Raw genomic sequence first — 24,306 nt, 5'->3', positions numbered from 1 at the left:
AGGATAAGATAGTTATGACTTAATTGGTTGTATAATGAAGGAGAAAGGAAGGAGAATACTTCCCTTTTTTTTCTCTTTATTCTCGCCTCTTTCTTGGATACATGCTACCAGGCCAACATGAACTAATGTTTTCTGTTCACTTGACCAGTGGTTTATTAGAAGTATAGCAATATATGGACTTATAATACTGAAAGTGTATGAATAATAATACACAAATTTGTTGTCCATTCGTAATTACCTTGACAAGTGTACTTATGCTGGCTTAGATGCACAAATATGTATATGTTGTCACTGTTTTGGTTAATAAACGAATTTAAAACAAAAAGTGGGGACAGTGAAGCAGGCGCTCATTGGACGCAGAGCTCATGTGATGTAACCACCTAATGTGATACCCTGGAACATGAGCCCCAACACCCCTGGAATGCCACCAGCACAGGAGGCTAGTGTGAGTGTTTTTGTTTAAACGGTATGTGGAGTGACAAGGCAACAACCCCTTTAAGAAGATACAATTTTTGGTTAAAACATTTCCAACAGTCTGAACATGAAAAAAATCTTCTCCCATGTGTGACTTATCTGATGTTTATTAAAAGTGGATTTCTGTGTAAAATATTTGCCACATTAAGATGAATGAGAGTTCTTCCTTGCGTGAATGCTCTTATGACTAAGAAGAGATGATTTCTTCACAAAATATTTTCCACATTCTGAACAGGGAAAAGGCTTCCTTGTGCGAGTGCTCTGGTGTCTAACAAAATGCAATTTCCCACATTCTAAACTAAGTTTCTCCTTGGTGTGAGTTCTTTGATGTGCAATAAGTTTTGATTTCTGTATAAAACATTTACCACAATCTGAACATGAATATGGCTTCTCACCTGTGTGAGTTCTCTGGTGTCTAACTAGAGCTGATTTAACTACAAAACATTTTGCACATTCTGAACATGAATATGGCTTCTCCCCTGTGTGAGTTCTCTGGTGTGTAACAAGAGTTGATTTGTCTGCAAAACATTTCCCACATGCAGAACATAAAAAAGGCTTCTCCCCTGTGTGAATTCTGCGGTGTCTAGCAAGAGCTGATTTATCTCCAAAACATTTCCCACAGTTAGAACATGAAAAAGGCTTCTCTCCTGTGTGAGTTCTCTGATGTATAACAAGAGTTGCTTTCTCTGCAAAACATTTCTCACATTCTGAACATGAAAAAGGCTTCTCCCCTGTGTGAGTTCTCTGATGTGTATTAAGATGTGATTTATGTCCAAAACATTTCCCACAATCTGAACATGAAAAAGGCTTCTCCCCTCTGTGGGTTCGCTGATGTGCAATAAGACTTGAATTGTCTCTAAAGCATTTCCCACATTCTGAGCATGAAAAAGGTTTCTCCCCTGTGTGAGTTCTCTGGTGTATACCAAGATCTGATTTCTGATTAAAACATTTCCCACATTCTGAACATGAAAAAGGCTTCTCCCCTGTATGAATTCTTTGGTGCTTAACAAAATTGGATTTCTGTGTAAAATATTTCCCACATTCTGAACATGAAAAAGGTTTCTCTCCTGTGTGACTTCTCTGGTGTTTAACAAAAACCGATTTATGGTTAAAACATTTCCCGCAATTGAAACAAGAAAATCTATTCTTTGCCAAGTGAATTTTTTGATGTTTAAGAAAAGACTTTTTGAGGGGAAAACTATGTTCATATTCTGAAAGTGAAAATGACTTCTTTGTTTTAGGATCAGTTCGTTTTTTAATGCTGATTTTGTGAATTTGATTTTCCGTAGTAGTCGGTGATGAATCAGAAGACGGGACCTGTTTCACTAGATCGGATGATAGATCTTTGCTGTGAAGGAATGATGGTATATCTGGAGTAATGGCATTTACTTCAATTGTATTCTGTGGGAACTCAACATGATCTGATTTAAAAATTGAAGATGTCAGCTGTCCGTCTGATCTCCTGGTATAGTCACCTGCTAAGAACAAAACTATTATTTTTTAATAAAATATCTTTGAATTTTATATTTTTGAACACTTCTACTTAAACTGTTTGTAAAAATGTCAAGTTATGTAAAAATATTGAGTTATTCATCAGGACAATGACAGTTCACAGTCTAAAAGAAAACCTCATAGGATGAACCAGTATAGCATGGTGTTCAACTGTTTGTTCATTCTGCCTCAAAAGCCCCCATTGTTATGCAGGCAAAATAATAACACTTCTCATCCTGCAAAAAACTAACCCCACTCAGGTCTAACAACCATCAGTCGAAAAACAGAGGTTTCCACATCATTAGTGACTCAAAGACTCTTGAAAAGCAACATGGCTTCCATAAACCAATCAAGCAATATCCTCTCTCAAAGTCAAATCTCCCCCTCGCTTCTGAGCCTTGCAGTGTGCCCAAACCAAATTTAGCATCCATGAACTTGGCATTACTATAGTGGGAGGAACCCACTTAAATTACTGTGTGTATGTCGACTGGAGCACAATCTGGGCACTGTGTTGAGTAACAAAATAGCATATTTGTAATTTTCACTCTCCAACATCCACTGAACAATAATTTCTAGAAAGTGGTTGTGGAGTCAAAATAGTCACTACTCCTATAGATTAATTCACTGAAGGTTATAATTTCCAAAATGAAGAGGCATTATGGGGATTTCTACTGCTCTGTTTATGTCATTTTGTTGTATTTGCGCTTCTGCAAATGTTGTGACTCATCTCCTCCAGGATCTGCTCCTGTGATGTCTGCTTCTGTCACCAGTAAATATAGGTAAACTGACTGAACAGCAATCTAGTCTGAACTGGTGCATAACCAAAAAAGTCTTACATAGCAAATAGATCAATGGCTGCACTCAACTGTACTTAAGCAAGGAAATGTGCGATACATGAAATGTGAATAGCTTAATGGCTTGTGAAATCTATGAAAAAACACATGAGATGCTTAGCACAAGATTTGGCCAAAAAATGTGAGCCCATCCACCAAACGTCAAGGTAATCTCAGATCGGATGGGTACCTGACCTGACTGCCTAGTGTGAACACTTACCTATGGCTAATAACATGGTAAAGCCTGCATTTATAGGAAGGTCAGAACCAACTGTGTTTGGATGTAATTAAAATCACAGCATGGTGAAGGGCGGTCAGGTCAGGTACCCATCCGATCTGAGATTACCTTGACGTTTGGTGGATGGGCTCACATTTTTTGGCCAAATCTTGTGCTAAGCATCTCATGTGTTTTTTCATAGATTTCACAAGCCATTAAGCTATTCACATTTCATGTATCGCACATTTCCTTGCTTAAGTACAGTTGAGTGCAGCCATTGATCTATTTGCTATGTAAGACTTTTTTGGTTATGCACCAGTTCAGACTAGATTGCTGTTCAGTCAGTTTACCTATATTTACTATGTACTATTTTTTCTGACTTGAACGCCCCGCTTTTCACCATGCTGTGATTTTAGACTTGCAGCACAATCCAGTATGGGTGTATGTGCTGTCCAGCTGAAGCAATCTGCTCCCTGCAGCAGCAAGCACAGGATGGGCTGGACGGCCGAGCATCACCTGCACAACCCAGCATGTAAGATGGCAGTTCGACACAGGTATTTGGAGGTCACTTGTCCCCTCCCCTCTTATAACTTCAGTGTGCTGAGCCTTCTACACTGCCTAAGAAAATGAAATCCCCTCGGAGAAAAAAAAGCCAGAGTGGACTGGGAAGCAGGGGTTGCACGTTCTTTGAAGGGTCCCCCAAAACACTATCATGCCACTGGGGAAGGGGACTGGAGCAATTTCACTGGGGAGTCATCTGAAGAGGGTCTGATGGGTGCCTGTTGTGAAATTGGATTCTGGGCTCCCCCGGTGGCCACTTGTGGAATTGTACTTGTGTGCATCATCCCCTCTGTTCACCTGCTCCTATCAGGATGTGGGAGTCGCTATATAACCTTGCTCCTCTGTCAGTTTCATGCCGGTCAACAATGTAATCAGAAGCCTTTCTGTGCATGTTCCTGCTACTAGACAACTCCCAGCTAAGTTGGACTTTTGTCCTTGTGTGTTTTTGCATTTTGTTCCTGTTCACAGCTGCTGTTTCGTTACTGTGTCTGGAAAGCTCTTGTGAGCGGAAATTGCCACTCTGGTGTTATGAGTTAATGCTAGAGTCTTAAAGTAATTTCTGGATGGTGTTTTGATAGGGTTTTCTGCTGACCATGAAAGTGGCCTTTCTGTCTTCTTGCTATCTAGTAAGCGGACCTCGATTTTTGCTAAACCTATTTTCATACTACGTTTGTCATTTCATCTAAAATCACCGCCAATATATGTGGGGGCCTCTGTCTGCCTTTTGGGAAAATTTCTCTAGAGGTGAGCCAGGACTGTCTTTTCCTCTGCTAGGATTAGGTAGTTCTCCGGCTGGCGCTGGGCATCTAGGGATAAAAAAACGTAGGCATGCTACCCGGCCACTTCTAGTTGTGCGGCAGGTTTAGTTCATGGTCAGTATAGTTTCCATCTTCCAAGAGCTAGTTCTCATATATGCTGGGCTATGTTCTCTCGCCATTGAGAATCATGACAGTTTGACCGGCCCAAAAAAAAAGGGTTAAATTACTGGCTGAGAAAGGAGAGAAAAAAGAAGTCTGCTACAATTTTTTTTTTTTTTTTTTTTTCCCCTCTAGTTCTGAGTGTGCTCTTAATTGAATCACTTGCTAGTCTGCCTATACTGCAGCCTTCCTCTCTTTCTCTCCTTCTAATCCTTGAATGGCTCTGTGTTCACCTGTTTCAAATGGATCTTCAGAGTGTAGCTACAGGTTTGAATAATCTCGCCACAAAGGTACAAAATTTGCAAGATTTTGTTGTTCATGCACCTATGTCTGAGCCTAGAATTCCTTTGCCTGAGTTCTTCTCGGGGAATAGATCTCACTTTCAAAATTTTAAAAATAATTGCAAATTGTTTTTGTCCCTGAAGTCTCGCTCTGCCGGAGACCCTGCACAGCAGGTCAGGATTGTAATTTCCTTGCTCCGGGGCGACCCTCAAGACTGGGCTTTTGCATTGGCACCAGGGGATCCTGCGTTGCTCAATGTGGATGCGTTTTTTCTGGCCTTGGGGTTGCTTTATGAAGAACCTCATTTAGAGCTTCAGGCGGAAAAGGCCTTGATGTCCTTGTCTCAGGGGCAAGATGAAGCTGAAATATACTGCCAAAAATTCCGCAAATGGTCTGTGCTTACTCAGTGGAATGAGTGCGCCCTGGCGGCGATTTTCAGAGAAGGTCTCTCTGATGCCATTAAGGATGTTATGGTGGGGTTCCCTGTGCCTGCGAGTCTGAATGAGTCCATGACGATGGCTATTCAGATCGATAGGCGTCTGCGGGAGCGCAAACCTGTGCACCATTTGGCGGTGTCTACTGAGAAAACGCCAGAAAATATGCAATGTGATAGAATTCTGTCCAGAAGCGAGCGGCAGAATTTTAGACGAAAAAATGGGTTGTGCTTCTATTGTGGTGATTCAACTCATGTTATATCAGCATGCTTTAAGCGTACTAAGAAGCCTGACAAGTCTGTTTCAATTAGCACTTTACAGTCTAAGTTTATTCTATCTGTGACCCTGATTTGTTCTTTGTCATCTATTACCGCGGACGCCTATGTCGACTCCGGCGCTGCTTTGAGTCTTATGGATTGGTCCTTTGCCAAACGCTGTGGGTATGATTTGGAGCCATTGGAGGCTCCGATACCTCTGAAAGGGGTTGACTCCACCCCATTGGCTAGTAATAAACCACAATACTGGACACAAGTGACTATGCGTGTTAATCCGGATCACCAGGAGGTTATTCGCTTTCTGGTGCTGTATAATCTACATGATGTTTTGGTGCTGGGATTGCCATGGCTGCAATCTCATAACCCAGTCCTCGACTGGAGAGCTATGTCTGTGTTAAGCTGGGGATGTAAAGGAACTCATGGGGACGTATCTTTGGTTTCCATTTCATCATCTATTCCCTCTGAGATTCCTGAATTCTTGTCTGACTTTCGTGACGTTTTTGAAGAACCCAAGGTTGGTTCACTACCTCCGCACCGGGAGTGCGATTGTGCCATAGACTTGATTCCGGGTAGTAAATACCCTAAGGGTCGTTTATTTAATCTGTCTGTGCCTGAACACGCGGCTATGCGAGAATATATAAAGGAGTCCTTGGAAAAGGGACATATACGTCCTTCGTCATCTCCCTTAGGAGCCGGTTTTTTCTTTGTGTCTAAGAAAGATGGCTCTTTGAGGCCGTGTATTGATTATCGACTTTTGAATAAAATCACGGTTAAATATCAATATCCGTTACCACTGCTTACTGATTTGTTTGCTCGTATAAAGGGGGCCAAGTGGTTCTCTAAGATTGATCTCCGTGGGGCGTATAATTTGGTGCGAATCAAGCAGGGGGATGAGTGGAAAACCGCATTTAATACGCCCGAGGGCCATTTTGAGTATTTGGTGATGCCTTTTGGTCTTTCAAATGCCCCTTCAGTCTTCCAGTCCTTTATGCATGACATTTTCCGCGATTATTTGGATAAATTTATGATTGTGTATCTGGATGATATTCTGATTTTTTCGGATGACTGGGACTCTCATGTCCAGCAGGTCAGGAGGGTTTTTCAGGTTTTGCGGTCTAATTCCTTGTGTGTGAAGGGTTCTAAGTGTGTTTTTGGGGTTCATAAGATTTCCTTCTTGGGATACATTTTTTCCCCCTCTTCCATCGAGATGGATCCTGTCAAGGTTCAGGCTATTGGTGATTGGACGCAACCCTCTTCTCTTAAGGGTCTTCAGAAATTTTTGGGCTTTGCTAACTTTTATCGTCGATTTATTGCTGGTTTTTCTGATGTTGTAAAACCATTGACTGATTTGACTAAGAAGGGTGCTGATGTTGCTGATTGGTCCTCTGATGCTGTGGAGGCCTTTCGGGAGCTCAAGCGCCGCTTTTCTTCCGCCCCAGTGTTGCGTCAGCCTGATGTTGCTCTTCCTTTTCAGGTTGAGGTCGACGCTTCTGAAATCGGAGCTGGGGCGGTGTTGTCGCAGAGAAGTTCCGACTGCTCCGTGATGAGACCTTGTGCTTTTTTTTCCCGTAAATTTTCGCCCGCCGAGCGGAATTATGATATTGGGAATCGGGAGCTTTTGGCCATGAAGTGGGCTTTTGAGGAGTGGCGTCACTGGCTTGAGGGGGCCAGACATCAGGTGGTGGTATTGACTGACCACAAAAATTTAATTTACCTTGAGTCTGCCAGGCGCCTGAATCCTAGACAGGCGCGCTGGTCGTTGTTTTTCTCTCGGTTTAATTTTGTGGTGTCTTACCTACCGGGTTCTAAGAATGTTAAGGCGGATGCCCTTTCTAGGAGTTTTGAGCCTGACTCCCCTGGTAATTCTGAGCCCACAGGTATCCTTAAAGATGGAGTGATATTGTCTGCCGTTTCTCCAGACCTGCGGCGGGCCTTGCAGGAGTTTCAGGCGGATAGACCTGATCGTTGCCCACCTGGTAGACTGTTTGTTCCTGATGATTGGACCAGTAGAGTCATCTCTGAGGTTCATTCTTCTGCGTTGGCAGGTCATCCTGGAATCTTTGGTACCAGGGATTTGGTGGCAAGGTCCTTCTGATGGCCTTCCCTGTCACGAGATGTGCGAGGCTTTGTGCAGTCTTGTGACGTTTGTGCTCGGGCCAAGCCTTGTTGTTCTCGGGCTAGTGGATTGTTGTTGCCCTTGCCTATCCCGAAGAGGCCTTGGACGCACATCTCGATGGATTTTATTTCGGATCTGCCTGTTTCTCAGAAGATGTCTGTCATCTGGGTGGTGTGTGACCGTTTCTCTAAGATGGTCCATCTGGTTCCCTTGCCTAAGTTGCCTTCTTCTTCCGAGTTGGTTCCTCTGTTTTTTCAAAATGTTGTTCGTTTGCATGGTATTCCGGAGAATATAGTTTCTGACAGAGGGACCCAATTCGTGTCTAGATTTTGGCGGGCATTCTGTGCTAGGATGGGCATAGATTTGTCTTTTTCGTCTGCTTGCCATCCTCAGACTAATGGCCAGACCGAGCGGACTAATCAGACCTTGGAGACATATTTGAGGTGTTTTGTGTCTGCGGATCAGGATGATTGGGTTGCTTTTTTGCCTTTGGCGGAGTTCGCCCTCAATAATCGGGCCAGCTCTGCCACCTTGGTGTCCCCGTTTTTCTGTAATTTGGGGTTTCATCCTCGATTTTCCTCCGGTCAAGTGGAATCTTCGGATTGTCCTGGAGTGGATGCTGTGGTGGAGAGGTTGCATCAGATTTGGGGGCAGGTGGTGGACAATTTGAAGTTGTCCCAGGAGAAGACTCAGCTTTTTGCCAACCGCCGTCGTCGTGTTGGTCCTCGGCTTTGTGTTGGGGACTTGGTGTGGTTGTCTTCTCGTTTTGTCCCTATGAGGGTTTCTTCTCCCAAGTTTAAGCCTCGGTTCATCGGCCCGTACAAGATATTGGAGATTCTTAACCCTGTGTCCTTCCGTTTGGACCTCCCTGCATCCTTTTCGATTCATAATGTTTTTCATCGGTCATTGTTGCGCAGGTATGAGGTACCGGCTGTGCCTTCCGTTGAGCCTCCTGCTCCGGTGTTGGTTGAGGGTGAGTTGGAGTACGTTGTGGAAAAGATCTTGGACTCTCGTGTTTCCAGACGGAAACTCCAGTATCTGGTCAAATGGAAGGGATACGGTCAGGAGGATAATTCTTGGGTCACTGCCTCTGATGTTCATGCCTCCGATCTTGTCCGTGCCTTTCATAGGGCTCATCCTGATCGCCCTGGTGGTTCTGGTGAGGGTTCGGTGCCCCCTCCTTGAGGGGGGGGTACTGTTGTGAAATTGGATTCTGGGCTCCCCCGGTGGCCACTTGTGGAATTGTACTTGTGTGCATCATCCCCTCTGTTCACCTGCTCCTATCAGGATGTGGGAGTCGCTATATAACCTTGCTCCTCTGTCAGTTTCATGCCGGTCAACAATGTAATCAGAAGCCTTTCTGTGCATGTTCCTGCTACTAGACAACTCCCAGCTAAGTTGGACTTTTGTCCTTGTGTGTTTTTGCATTTTGTTCCTGTTCACAGCTGCTGTTTCGTTACTGTGTCTGGAAAGCTCTTGTGAGCGGAAATTGCCACTCTGGTGTTAGGAGTTAATGCTAGAGTCTTAAAGTAATTTCTGGATGGTGTTTTGATAGAGTTTTCTGCTGACCATGAAAGTGCCCTTTCTGTCTTCTTGCTATCTAGTAAGCGGACCTCGATTTTTGCTAAACCTATTTTCATACTACGTTTGTCATTTCATCTAAAATCACCGCCAATATATGTGGGGGCCTCTGTCTGCCTTTTGGGAAAATTTCTCTAGAGGTGAGCCAGGACTGTCTTTTCCTCTGCTAGGATTAGGTAGTTCTCCGGCTGGCGCTGGGCATCTAGGGATAAAAAAACGTAGGCATGCTACCCGGCCACTTCTAGTTGTGCGGCAGGTTTAGTTCATGGTCAGTATAGTTTCCATCTTCCAAGAGCTAGTTCTCATATATGCTGGGCTATGTTCTCTCGCCATTGAGAATCATGACAGGTGCCCCCCCCAACATCCTGTATGAAACTATTGTCTCGTTTCTCTTCCAGGCAGGACTTTAAATCTCTGATGGTAGAGGTTAGGCTGGGGTCACACAGCGTTATGGCAGTCTGTTAGACGGACTGAGTTACACTGCGGCAAAGCGCGGTGTAACGCAGTCCATTAACGCTGCCATTAACCCCTATTATCGGGCGCATTGCCAACGCATGCCATAATCGGCATGCGCTAGTGATGTGCCATCATTCAGTGACAGAGCCTCGGACGCGGGCTGCAGCGTCTGAGGCTCCGTCACCGCTAGCACAGATGAATCATCTGCGCTAGCGGTATAGCATAACGCAATGGCGTGTATTCCATAGCATTAACGCAGCCCGTGAACGCTATGCATTGAACGGGCTGCGTTAAAGCAGTATGAAGGACACAACCAGCTAATGCTTTCACAACAAAGGACTGTAAAAGATCTCCGGGTTCAATTAGGAGATCTTGATAAATAGGGGCAGGAGATGTAATATCAGGGTTAGAGGCATCCCAGATCCTAGTGACCAGGAAAATCTAAGTCAGGAATAGACCCAAATTTTCAACACCATCAGATGACAGCAGCACAAAAGGTGATTTTAATGTTCAATATTTGAATGAGGCCTGCCAGTTGTTGTCTTCTAAACTCTATGGATGACTGTAAGACCCTAATTGAAATTTTATTTTATTTTCCTGGCTTTGCACATTGTGCAAAGCCTTTGAGTGTAGAAGTACCATAACTTCAATTTCCGAATTTGAATTAGGCACTCCATTTGGTGCCTTCAATAGCGTATGGATGACTCTGCTTAGCCTTTGAAAGTCTAGGAGTACCTCTAAATTACAGAATGTCTATGAGGCCATCCTTTATATAGAACACATGGTGTATAAGAGTCCAACATTTTTGGCAGTTCTGGCTTTTTTTCTAAAAATTTAAATTTTGGTTTATTTAAATTATAATTTTAAAAAATATGTTTTGAACTTTGCCTTATATACAAGTCATTATGAAGGAAAGAATGTTTCTTATTTTTTTTCTGTAAACACCAAATTCTCATCGATTAAAGTTGAGCAAAAGTATGACACCATTATTTTCAGCAGCAATCTGGAAGTCAGAGATACTTCCAAGGGTCTTCCCCATACTGTTCTCCTTCCATTCAGCAATTTTTCTACCCATTTCAACATTTTAACTGCCCACCAGATCTCCTTGTAGAGTCTGCTGGGAAAATGGTTGAATTTCCCATTGACTCCTATTACACTCGTTACTTGAAACGAGCACCCAAGCATTAGAAATTGCTTGGTTCAAGTAATGAGCATCCGAGCATTTTAGTGCTCGCTCATCTCTAGTGGTTACTACTCACCTGGGTAATCATATGTAGGACTCTCCTCTTTACACCGCTCATCACCCCTCACATATGTCTCTGTAATATGGGTCAAATCTGCACTCTGAAACAAACATTGTAAAACATTGCATTAGTCGCATCTATGATCAGCTCTAATCCTGCCATCTCCACCGTTCTCATTACACAAGTATAAAACATATAATACTGGTGGATAAAACAAGACTAAGCTCAAGCCCCTCTCAGCCGTCTACACATCATAGGGGAGATCTCATGACACCTTCTCTCAATCTACCTGATGATCCTGAGGAACACTAAGATCTTCCGGTTTACAATCCTGTGGAAGAAGAGGACTGGAACATCTCTCTGGTGTTGTCCTCTTACTCGATAGATCTGCAAGGAACACATACAGGGACTGAATACAATCTTTACATACAGATAACTATAGGACAAGTGTATTTAGTCCTGTCTATTACCTGGTGATGTGAGGGGCTCGGGGAGTTCCAACATGACGTGCTTGTACACATCCTTGTGTCCTTCTAAATACTCCCACTCCTCCGTTGAGAAGTAGACGGCAACATCATGACACCTTATAGGAACCTGACACATAGAATGATACCGTCATCCCCCCAATCAGTTCATAGAATTACTGCATAATGTCCCAACATTCCCAGCAGTGTCACCTCTCCAGTTAGCAGCTCAATCATCTTGTAGGTGAGTTCTAGGATATTCTGGTCATTGATGTTCTTATGTATCAGGAGGTGAGATGGAGGCCCTGTGATTGGGCTCAGTGGTCTTCCCCATTCCTCAGACACAGGGCCCTGACAGCGCTCACTAGAGGTCTTCTTCACTACTGTGTAATCCTGGTTATGGAGAGACCCATTAATAAATCTCACTACACACATTTCCAGAGTCCTCACCTCTCCAGTTCTGTCCATCTGTTATTCCCATAGATAAGAATGATGTAATGTGACGACATCATAATCTCTCACCTCTCCAGTAAGCCGGAAGAGGATCTCTAGGGTAAGGTGTAATATGCTCTCTGCCATCCTATCCCTGTCCATATCCATCACTGCCGGGTGATTCAGAAAAGTTTTTTAATATATAAGATCTCCACTGAGAGGATCCGATATTGTAGAGACCTGAATGAGAAGAAAATGAGCCGACGTAACATAAAAATCCTGTGTAATTATACAATTATATGGGGAAACGTAAGAGGAGATCGAACGTGTAGATGTTGTATTCTCTTGTCTTGTATGGACCGGAACATAAGTTGAATTACTGACTAAGACATCTCCTCCGTGCTCCCAATCACCAGCTAAGTTGGCCACTGATTCGGCAACGGATTAGCTATAGGAATCACAAGTTTGTAGGGACTGACCAGGAAATACAGAGACTGGCAGGGACCCAAGCAGCAATGGTATTTTTTATTATTTTACAACATTCTGATTTTATCCCTGACATCTCCTAATAAAACCTGAATATTTTACGCCACAGACAACAAGCAGTTTCTTCCTCGGAGTCGGCAGCTGAATACGTTCCTCATAGACTCATCTTCCATAACGCTAATTCTCGTCTCATTTACCGACACTGGAATCGGCATTAGCAATACTGCAGGAGATATTCATTACACGAGACAGGAGAAATAACTACCTCATGATGAGGGCAACATCTTCATCTTCTACTACGGCTCTAGAAATATATTTGGCCATAGTCCATTGCTGACTCCACCACCGGCCGTCTAAATTTTTCCGGTCTTCCCGTTGTAATGTATGGAAACGGAGGCACAGCACATATTTATGTACTGTTGATGGCTCTGGTGCTCTAATTATGTACTGATGATAATTTTGGCATCATATTCATGTACTGATGATAGTTCTGGTGATGAATATATTCCCCGGAAGCATCATCACTGCATGAATACAGCATCAGAACCACCATTAGTTTTTTGCAAGCATGACGGACGCAAAAACCATTAGACATATCCTTTTATTTATAATGGGGGTCTGTTTATTTTCCACTAGATGGTGGCCCCATTCTAACGCATCGGGTATTCTAGAATATGTATAGTAGTATATAGCCAGGGCCGGCTCCAGGTTTTTGAGGGCCCTGGGCGAAAGAGTCTCAGTGGGCCCCCCCTTTAACACATACCCCGATTTATGATGCACAGATATGGCAGAGAAATGTATAGTACAATGCCAGATTTCACTTCTTACATGACTGACAGCTATTGTAAATTCTGCAGTGTATATATACAGGACAGGATGAGTGGTACTGTGCAGTGTATATATACAGGAGGAGTGGTACTGTGCAGTGTATATATACAGGAGGAGTGGTACTGTGCAGTGTATATATACAGGACAGGAGGAGCGGTACTGTGCAGTGTATATATACAGGACAGGAGGAGCGGTACTGTGCAGTGTGTATATACAGGACAGGAGGAGCGGTACTGTGCAGTGTATATATACAGGAGGAGTGGTACTGTGCAATGTATATATACAGGAGGAGTGGTACTGTGCAGTGTATATATACAGGAGGAGTGGTACTGTGCAGTGTATATATACAGGAGGAGTGGTACTGTGCAGTGTATATATACGGGAGGAGTGGTTCTGTGCAGTGTATATACAGGACAGGAGGAGTGGTACTGTGCAGTGTATATATACAGGACAGGAGGAGTGGTACTGTGCAGTGTGTATATACAGGACAGGAGGAGTGGTACTGTGCAGTGTATATATACAGGAGAGGAGGAGTGGTACTGTGCAGTGTATATATACAGGACAGGAGGAGTGGTACTGTGCAGTGTATATATACAGGACAGGAGGAGTGGTACTGTGCAGTGTATATATACAGGAGAGGTGCTGTGCAGTGTATATATACAGGAGGAAAGGTGCTGTGCAGTGTATATATACAGGAGAGGTGCTGTGCAGTGTATATATACAGGAGGAGTGGTACTGTACAGTGTATATACAGTACTTCAGCATCTCAGCTGCAACCTGCAGCCGCCCAGCTCACCCAGAACCCCAGAATACAGGGATTCCATTGCACTCAGAGTCACTCAGGCGCCGGTAGGAGCTCCTCTGGAATCTGCCTAAGTTCAGCACGCAGGAGCCGCTCGCTCTGTATTGCCGTGTGTACATGAATGTGTCTTATGTCTCATGAGGTTCAGTTATGTGCTACTCTATTATGGGGGTGCTACTCTATTATGGGGGCACTGGGGTACACAGGACTGCTGCAGAGCCTGGCAGGCACACAGGCAGGGTGGGGGTACACAGGACGGCTGCGGAGCGGGGCACACAGGCAGAGTGGGGTACACAGGACGGCTGCGGAGCGGGGCACACAGGCAGAGTGGGGCACACAGGCAGAGTGGGGTACACAGGATGGCTGCGGAGCCTGGCAGGTACACAGGCAGGGTGGGGGTACACAGGACGGCTGAAGAGCCTGGAAGGCACACAGGCAGGGTGGGGGTACACAGGAGGGCTGCGGAGCGGGGCACACATGCACTCACTGTAGCCAGCCAGGGGCGGAGAGCAGGCTGCATGCACTCACTGTAGCCAGCCAGGGGCGGAGAGCAGAGCAGGAGAACGTGCTCTCTCCGCCCACAAACAGTCACGGCTGGCTACGTTCTCTTAACCCCTATGTGCCTGCCTGGCAGAGTGACAAGTGAGAAGATGTTTGTGCCATGCATCTATGACAGCGTGAGTGGGCCCCCCTGTGTCGCTAGGGCCCCGGCACTTGCCCGGGTGCGCCGGGTGCTGACGCCGGCCCTGTATATAGCACAGCCCACACAGTATATAACACAGCCCACGTAGTATATTGCACAGCCCACATAGTATATTGCACAGAGACGTAGTATATAACACAGGCCACGCAGTATATAACACAGCCCATGCAGTATATCACACAGCCCACGTAGTATATAGCAATGTGGTCACCATATCCCTGTTAGAAAAAAATTAAAATAAAAAATAGTTATATACTCACCTTCCGGCGGCCCCCGGATCCAGCCCAGGCGTTTAGCGATGCTCCTCGCAACGCTCTGGTCCCAAGAATGCATTGCGACAATAACACGCGATGATGTAGCAGTCTCGCGAGACCGCTTCGTCATCTCCGGTCATGGCTGCAATGCATTCTTGGGACCGGAGCGTCGCGAGAAGCGGGAAAGGTGCAGGAAGGTGAGAATATAATGATTTTTTTTTTATTATTTTTAACATTAGATCTTTTTACTATTGATGCTGCATAGGCAGCATCAACAGTAAAAAGTTGGTCACACAGGGTTAATAGCAACGTTAACGGACTGAGTTACACCGCGTTATGCCGCAGTGTAACGCAGTCCGTTTAACGGACTGCTAAACCTCTATGGGGGCACTGACTGGAGGGTAGTAGGGAGGGGCCGGCCGCAACCAATCAGCGACTTGGGATTTCCATGACAGACAAACAGACGGAAGTGACCCTTAGACGATTATAGAGATAGATAAGGTGTTCAGCATTTGGCAGATACCCTAAATTGAAACCAAACTGCTCCAATTATAGTTATGCTTTATTAGTTGCCATAACTATCCTAGGGATCTACATTTAAAATACAAGGCGTCAGAGATGAATATCGCTATTTTTCCCCCTGTATTGTGTAAATGGTCTGCAAATAATATTGATTCTGCATCTAAGTTTGAAATTGCACTCCCTGTCACATCTCTAAAGTACACCACTTTTTTTAAACTTTTGATTACTTTTTTTGTGAGAGGGAGGAAGAGCAATAGGGGTCCTGATACCTTAGTCTAAGCCATTACTTTGGTGGGAGGGGGGGAGGGGGGTGCCATTATCTGCCTTGAGCACCAAAATATTTTGTCCTGGCCCTACATGAGCTTCATTCATGTCTCCCCTTTTCAGATAACTACATGTGTATTTAGCCAGCTCTCAGACTAGTGCAAATTGTAGCTTCTTGCTCACTGGTTTGTTTGCTTTGTTTCACTGTGCTCTGTTCTACTGCTGTCTGACCTAGAACCGTGCTCTGACAATCCATTTGCTTTGACCCTTTGCTTGATCCTTGCGAGGAGTGCACCAGTTCTACAAGGTTCAACTCAGTGCTTACTTAGACATACTTGCAAACAGTTTCCCTTCCCCGTTTTTCTTTTCTATCTTTTATTTGGCAAAGGCTGTTCATCTGCATGGCAGCCCAGTACAAGAAGCAAAGCAAAGAGTCTCTGACCGACCTCTGTGAGCAGAGAGGAAATGAGAGGGCCGACAAATCCAAGGAACAGCTGATATGTGCCTTGGTCGAGCAGGACATAGGGCAAAGTACTGAAGCATATGGCCAAGGAGAGAGTCCACCTCGGAGAGACCCAGCAATGCTAGCTCTTGCACCGGAGATACCTTCAGGAAGTGGCAGTAATGCTAGTGCTGAGGAGACTATGGACTTTACAGATGGACTTACAACAGCTGGGAACAAGTGATATTCTACAGTACTGACAGGCTGCTGCTGCAGAACCCCGGGATCGGGCCAAGAGAGAGGCTGCAGAACGCCGGGAGGAGAGAGCTTTCAAGCTTCAGATGGCTCAAATAGAGAGGTGTTAACAGTCCTCAGCTAACCCCCTCCCAGGACATAAAGCCAGGCAGACCACGTCTGTAAAACTTCCCTGTGATGGAGAAGGATACAGACTTAGATACTTTCTTTCAGGGGTTTGAAAAAAACCTGCAGGCAATACCATATACCCCATGAGCAGTGGTAGCAGTATCTAACCCCAGGGTTGAGACGCAAAGCCCTGGAAGTTTTTGCTGGCCTCCCACCAGACCTAGATGGGAACTATGAGGCCATAAAAGAGGCCCTGATCTAGAAATACAACTTAACCCCAGAAGTGTATCGGAGAAAGTTACGGAACCTACAACGTGGATCAACTGACAGCTATGCGTATGTTGTGAGCACCTTGAGGACCACATTCCACCAATGGATCAGGGGACTTTCTGTTAACAGTTTTGAGGACTTAATGGATCTTATGGTCAAGGATCAATTTCTTCACATTTGCCCCACGGATGTACGATAATGTTTGTGTCATCGGGAGCCACAAACTGCAGATCAGACTGCAAAGATGGCAGACTGCTATGTGGCTAACAAGATGCCTGAGGTGCGGAAGCCATCAGGATTCAGCTGGAGGGGAGGTAAGCCAAACGGGGACCCTTCTCCCTCTGCCGGCCTATCACCAGTGCTGTCCATGCCCACCTCCTATGGGGTCTCGGGGACTAGACATTCTCTAGGCGATGCACACCGATGTTTCTCCTTCAACAAAGTGGGAAATGTTAGCGCTGTCTGCCCTGATAGGGAGAATCGTCCAACTACAACCACAAAGCCGTCTGTGTCCCCACCGTCTGTCCTCTTTGTGGCCAGCTCTCATGCGAGAACTAATTAGAATTGTCAATCTGTCACTGTTGGCGATAAAGTCACCATTGGTCTCAGAGACACTGGAGCAGAGGTGACTCTGGTGCGTCCAGCAATGGTAACCCCTGCAGATGTTATACCAGGAAAGGCTATGTCTATAACCAGGATAGGAGGGGTCAGCCCTGCCGTGCCCATGGCCCGTGTGTACCTAGACTGGGGAGCAGGGACAGGACTGAGAGAAGTGGGACTATGAGGCTATTACCACCAATGTGTTGCTAGGCAATGACTTGGGGAGGATTGTGTCCCACTATATTTCTCCATTGCAAGTAAATGCTACAGAGAAGGTGGAAGCAAGCGACCCACCTGAGATCCCGTGCAAGGAGGGAAATTGTACCAATGCACAGGACTGTATGTATGTGGCTGCTGTGACTAAGGGTACCGTCACACATTGAAATTTTCATCGCTGCGACGGCACGATTCGTGACGTCGCAGCGTCGTATGATCATCGCTCCAGCGTCGTAGACTGCGGTCACACGTTGCAATCACGGCGCTGGAGCGATGCCGAAGTCCCCGGGTAACCAGGGTAAACATCGGGTAACTAAGCGCAGGGCCGCGCTTAGTAACCCGATGTTTACCCTGGTAACCAGCGTAAACGTAAAAAAACAAACAGTACATACTCACCCGTCGGTGTCCTTCAGGTCCCTTGCCGTCTGCTTCCTGCTCTGAGTGCAGCCGTACAGTGAGAGCAGAGCGCAGCACCGCTGTGATCTGCTCTCACTTTCCGGCCGGCACTCAGAGCAGGAAGCAGACGGCAAGGGACCTGAAGGACACCGACGGGTGAGTATGTACGGTTTGTTTTTTTACGTTTACGCTTGTAACCAGGGTAAACATCGGGTTACTAAGCGCGGCCCTGCGCTTAGTTACCCGATGTTTACCCTGGTTACAAGCGAAGACATCGCTGGATCGCTGTCACACACAATGATCAAGCGATGTCAGCGGGTGATCAAGCGACGAAAGAAAGTTCCAAACGATCTGCTACGACGTACGATTCTCAGCAGGGTGTCTGATCGCAGTAGCGTGTCAGACACAGCGATATCGTAACGATATCGCTAGAACGTCACGAATCGTAACGTCGTAGCGATGGAAATTTCAATGTGTGACGGTACCCTTAGACTCAACCCCAGAGATTAGAGGGTGAGTCTCAGACAGAACTGGCAGGACAGGAGGCCCATACTGTGGCCCTGGAGCCTCTTCACATGGCAGACCAAACAAGGTCCCTGATAACCGACACTGAAGACTCAGCTTCAGACCAGGGCCTGGCAGTCACACTAGGCCAGGGGCTGCAGACTGACAGTCAGCGCTTCCAGGAGGCCCTGCAGACAGATGTCAGTCTGGAGAAGATCAGATATCTTGCAGACTGACCCCCCACTGCTTCTGACAAAGAGAGAATATACTGGGACCAGGGCAGACTGTATAAAGAGACTCTCCCTACGGATACTGCAGAACATTGGGACTGTGAAAAGCAGTTGGTCTTGCCTTATCTATTTAGGGAACAATTATTGAGAATTGCTCATGAGATTCCTCTGGCCGGACACTTTGGAATACAAAAGACTAAGGGTACCGTCTCACAGTGGCACTTTGGTCGCTACGACGGTACGATCCGTGACGTTCCAGCGATATCGCTGTGTCTGACACGCATCAGTGATCAGGGACCCCGCTGAGAATCGTACGTTGTAGCAGATCGTTTGGAACTTTATTTCGTCGCTGGATCTCCCGCTGACATCGCTGGATCGGTGTGTGTGACACCGATCCAGCAATGCGTTCGCTTGTAACCAGGGTAAACATCGGGTTACTAAGCGCAGGGCCGTGCTTAGTAACCCGATGTTTACCCTGGTTACCATCGTAAATGTAAAAAAAAAAAAAACAGTACATACTCACATTCCGGTGTCCGTCAGGTCCCTCGCCGTCTGCTTCCCGCACTGACTGTGAGTGCCGGCCGGAAAGCAGGGCACAGCGGTGACGTCACCGCTGTGCTCTGCTTTTACTTTACGGCCGGCACTCACAGTCAGTGCGGGAAGCAGACGGCGAGGGACCTGACGGACACCGGAATGTGAGTATGTACTGTTTTTTTTTTTTTTACATTTACGATGGTAACCAGGGTAAACATCGGGTTACTAAGCACGGCCCTGCGCTTAGTAACCCGATGTTTACCCTGGTTACCTGGGGACTTCGGCATCGTTGGTCACTGGAGAGCTGTCTGTGTGACAGCTCCTCAGCGACCACACAACGACTTACCAACGATCACGGCCAGGTCGTATCGCTGGTCGCGATTGTTGGTAAATCGTTTAGTGTAACGGTACCCTAAAGCTCGCCTGACACATAACTTCTATTGGCCAAAGATGGTGACAGATATTGCCAATTACTGTCGATCCTGCGTAGTTTGTCAGAGTTGGAAAGTCCAGAAATATACAGAAAGCTCCATTGACACCACTGCCAGTGATCGATGAGCCTTTCCAGCTAGTGGCTGTGGATATCACAGGGCCACTTGCAATCCCTAGCAGTTCTGGCAAAAAGTACATCCTCATAGTAGTGGACTATGCTACACGATATCCGAGCAGACAAAGTGGCGGATGCTTTACTGACTGTGTGCTCTCGTGTGGGTTTCCCCAGGGAAATGTTAACCGATCAGGGAACCCAATTCATGATGGAAAGCCTCTGCGAAAAAATACAAGTACAGCATTTTGTGTCCAGTGCCTATCATCCCCAAACCAACGGATTCTGCGATCATTTTAACAGAACATTAAAGCAAATGCTCAAAATGCTGGTGGAGACTGAAGGGAGAGACTGGGAGCGGCACCTCCTCCATCTGTTGTTTGCCTACAGAGAGGTACCCCAGGCATCTACAAGATTCTCCCATTTGAACTGGTTTATGGGAAGAGGGTCAGGGGGCCACTTGATTTGATTAAGGACTGTTGGGAGGGCGACCCCAAAACTATGGGAGTCTCAGTGGTTGAATATGTACTGCGGCTCAGAGAGAGAATGCAAAAACTGAGCAACCTGGCCCATGAAAACGTGACCCAGGCCCAAATCAACCAGAAGGACTGGAACAACCGTAATGCCAGACTGAGGGCCTACAAGGAGGGGCAGAAAGTTTGGGCGTTGGTCCCTATGTTACAGAATGAATTACAGGCCACATGGGAGGGACCATACACTGTACACATGCTGCTAAATGATGTTAATTATGTGGTGACCCTAGATGAGCTCCCCAACACGTGGACACTGGTATTAATCCCCCAGTATGGCAGTCTGCATACCGGGTGTCAGCAGAGGTGAAGATACATATGAGAGAACAGGTAGAGGAGACGCTAAACCTCAAGCGAATACAAAAATCCCAGAGTGCCTGGGCCTCGCCTGTGGTTCTTGTCCCAAAAAAAGGACTATACTACCCATATTACTCTGTGTAGACTACAGGAAATTAAATATACTGACTACATGTGAGGTCTACCCCATGCCAAGGAAAGACGAGCTGTTAGAGCAGCTAGATAAAGCATTGTACCTCACCATCATGGACTTAAGTAGGGGACATTGGCAGATACCCCTGACCAAGGAAGCGCTGGAGAGGTCTGCCTTTATAACGCCATTCGGGTGTTTGAGTTTCTGGTGATGCCATTTGGTATGAAGAATGCCCCTGCCACCTTACAGAGGTTGGTCAATAACTTATTGGAAGGATGTGATGGTTTTGCCGTTGCTTATCTCGATGATGTAGCCATTTTTAGTAATTCTTGGGAGGAACACCTCGTACATCTTTCTCAGGTGTTGCAAAGGCTTAAAACTGCAGGCCTTACTGTTACAGCCGGGGAAGTGTCAGGTAGCCATGCGGGAAGTACAATACCTCAGACACCGGGTGGGGGGAGGAGTGCTAAAACCTGAGCGAGGGAAGGTAGAAGCAATTACAGCCTGGTCCACCCCACGAACCAAGAAGCAGGTACTGTCTTTCCTGGGTACGGCTGGCTACTATAGGAGGTTTGTACCAAACTGCAGTGCTCTGGCCAAAGCGTTAACTGATCTGACAAGGAGAAGGCTTCCCAAAATTGTCTCCTGGAGTCTCCAGTGTGAGGAATCATTTTCTGCCCTAAAGTCAGCATTGGTTAGTTCAGCCATCTGTCAGGCCCCAGATTTCACTTGCAGGTTTGTAGTTATACAGAAGCCAGTACCTATGGGCTAGGTGCGGTTCTCAGCCAGGTGAACCAGCAAGGTGAGGAGCACCCAATTCTCTACCTAAGCAGGAAACTCCTGCCCAGAGAAGTGGCTTATGCCACCATTGAGAAGGAATGTCTGGCAATTGTGTCGGCTCTGCAGAACCTGCAACCATACCTCTATGGGCGCAACTTCACCATAACAGATCATAACCCACTGAGTTGGCTCAACAGAGTAGTAGGGGACAACGGGAAATTGCTCAGATGGAGTCTGATATTACAGCAATGTGATTTCACAATTCTACATTTAGGGAGTCGATCATGGCAATGCTGATGTCCTATCCCACCAAGGTGGGGCGGAACCAGATACATGCTCGGGAGCTGACCTGTAAGTCAACCCCCATGCACTTTCATAAGGAGGGAGATGAAGTGAATATGTATAGATATGAATGTGTGACTAGCAGAACTAACAGCTAACATCTGTCCTGAGACTGCAGGTCTCACAGGGGCACAGAATATGTTATCCTGAGAAGGCAGTCTTCTGTCTCCAAACTTTTCACACCTTCTGGCTCTTTTGAAGAGATGTCAATTACAGCCTGACACTATCTATCTATGGGAAACGTTACACAAAGAATTTCAGAATTTCATTGGTGGAGTGGCCATGGTCCAGTCAAAAACAAGCAATTATATTAACATGAGAGGCTGGTCTAGAAGTTTGACCTCCATGGTGACTCTATAAATTAGGCCTACAAAAAAAAAGAAAGTAGTTCACAGACTGAGGGACAGCCAAGCTGATGTGATCCATTCCATATTTGTCCCCCCCTCAGGGAGCAGAAAGCAGACTACAAAGTTAGATATTTCTGTAAGTTTTCCCTGTTTATTTTTATAACTGTTTTGATTATTTGTATGTAACTTTTTATTCCCATATTTTTATACCCTTCTTATTGTAAGCACTGTACTTTTTCTATTAAAGCTTAAGGCCATGTTCACACTCAGCGGCGTGCTCTGCGGGTTTATCCCGCAGCGGAATTGATAAATCTGCAGGGCAAAACCGCTGCGGTTATCCCTGCAGATTTATCGCGGTTTGTTCCGCGGTTTCTGCTGCGGGATTACTCCTGTACTATTGATGCTGCATATGCAGCAATATGCAGCATCAATAGTAATGATAAAAATAATAAAAATTGGTTATACTCACCCTCTGATGTCCGGATCTCCAGGGCGCTGCACGGGCGCTCCGATTCCAAAGATGCTGTGCCGAGAAGGACCCTTCGTGACGTCACGGTCATGTGACCGCGGCGTCATCACGGTCATGTGACCGCGACGTCACCACAGGTCCTGTTCGCACAGCAAACCGAAGACCGGACGGCCGCGTGCAGCGCTGAGAGGTGAGTATAGCATTATTTTTTATTTTAATTCTTTTTTTTTTTTTACACTATTTATGGTTCCCAGGGCCTGGAGGAGAGTCTCCTCTCCTCCACCCCGGGTACCACCCGCACATTATCCGCTTACTTCCCGCAACATGGGCACAGCCCCATGCGGGAAGTAAGCGGAACAATGCATTTCTATGGGTGCAGAATCGCTGCGATTCTGCACAAAGAAGTGACATGCTGCAGGTTTTAAACCGCTGCGTTTCTGCACGTTTTTTCCCGCAGCATGTGCACTGCGGTTTGCGGTTTGCGGTTTCCATAGGGTTTACATGTTAATGTAAACGCTATGGAAACTGCTGCGGACCCGCAGCATCAAAATCGCCGCGGATCCGCGGTAAAAACCGCTAAGTGTGAACATGGCCTAAAACTTTAATAAGTCTGAACCTTGCATGCTCTAAAGAATCCATAGCCTTTTGATTGGCAGACAGTAGTAATATTTCCGGGACTCATCGCCCATGTGTTCGGTGAGTGGTGGCAGCGTGTATGAGCGGGTGTGTGCACTGTGTTGGGGTGTGATTTATGCTCCCATTACAGCATAGGACAGAGGTTAAATGCTGGACTGAGTGAGAGGAGATAAATTAACCCTTGCAGGCGCAACCCCGAGTCACGTGCTGAGAAGCGGGTACGTGACACCTGGGTATATAGCCAGCTCTCTGCCTCAGACTAGTGCAAAATGTAGCTTCTTGCTCACTGGTGAATGTTTACCTTGTTTCACCGTGCTCTGTTCTACTACTGCCTGACCTAGGACAGTGCTCTGACCATCCATTTGCTTTGACCCTTTGCTTGATCCACTGTCTTCCTGGTGTTTTGACCCCTGGACAATGACCTCACTATTCTTTTGTATCACCCTTTGTCTATGATGTACCCTCCTGGGTTTTGACCCATGGCCCGTGACCTGACAATACTTTTGTATCACCCATCTATCTATGAGGTACCCTCATGGGTTCTGACCTCGGACCTTTTGATTACCCAGCCGCGAGGCTTGTGCATGATTAGTGACTAAAGTCAGAAATATACAGTGTATGGGGGGTTGGTGGTAGTATGAGAGCATTATACTGTGTGGAAGAATGGCTGCACTGTGAGAACATTATATTGTGTGTGGGTGTGATGGCAGAACTGTGGGAAAACTACCTGTATACTGTGTGAGGAGATGGTGGTTCTGTGAGAATATTATACTGTGTGTGAGGGGATTGCGGTGCTCTCAGAACATTATACTGTGAGTGGGAACCAACAAAGAAGCAACTTACTGCATCAGGAATGAAGATAAGTATTTCTTATCTAGAGGTTTGGATGGTAGCTTATAGTGTGGGGCATGATGTAGAATTATAATGTGTGTGGAGGATGATGGTACTGGGGGAACATTATACTGTGTGTGGGGGGGATGGTGGTACTGAGGGAACATTATACTGCGTGTGGATGATGGCGGTACTGGGGGAACGTT

General features: G+C 46.0%; 1 protein-coding gene across 5 annotated transcripts in view; it reads right to left on the bottom strand.

The window, feature by feature from the left end:
• Positions 1-563: 563 nt before the first annotated feature.
• Positions 564-24,306, bottom strand: part of LOC143768068 (uncharacterized) — a 66,213-nt gene continuing 42,470 nt past the window's right edge. For 3 of the 5 annotated variants that reach the window (XM_077256746.1, XM_077256745.1, XM_077256747.1), the window contains 6 exons: positions 11,868-12,017; positions 11,559-11,738; positions 11,352-11,475; positions 11,171-11,268; positions 10,897-10,981; positions 564-1,952 (listed from right to left, as the gene is read on the bottom strand). In XM_077256746.1, coding sequence (XP_077112861.1) covers positions 619-1,952; positions 10,897-10,981; positions 11,171-11,268; positions 11,352-11,475; positions 11,559-11,738; positions 11,868-11,945 — 1,899 coding nt within the window. In that variant the 5' untranslated portion in view covers positions 11,946-12,017 and the 3' untranslated portion in view covers positions 564-618. The remainder of the gene's footprint in view (positions 1,953-10,896; positions 10,982-11,170; positions 11,269-11,351; positions 11,476-11,558; positions 11,739-11,867; positions 12,018-24,306) is intronic. The other 2 variants (XM_077256748.1, XM_077256749.1) reach the window with 1 other exon arrangement.

The sequence above is a fragment of the Ranitomeya variabilis genome, chromosome 4 (assembly GCF_051348905.1).
Source record: "Ranitomeya variabilis isolate aRanVar5 chromosome 4, aRanVar5.hap1, whole genome shotgun sequence".
In the NCBI taxonomy this organism is placed as follows: domain Eukaryota; kingdom Metazoa; phylum Chordata; class Amphibia; order Anura; family Dendrobatidae; genus Ranitomeya; species Ranitomeya variabilis.
Note: the sequence above shows the minus strand (reverse complement) of the source record. Positions and strands in the feature narration are given on the sequence as shown.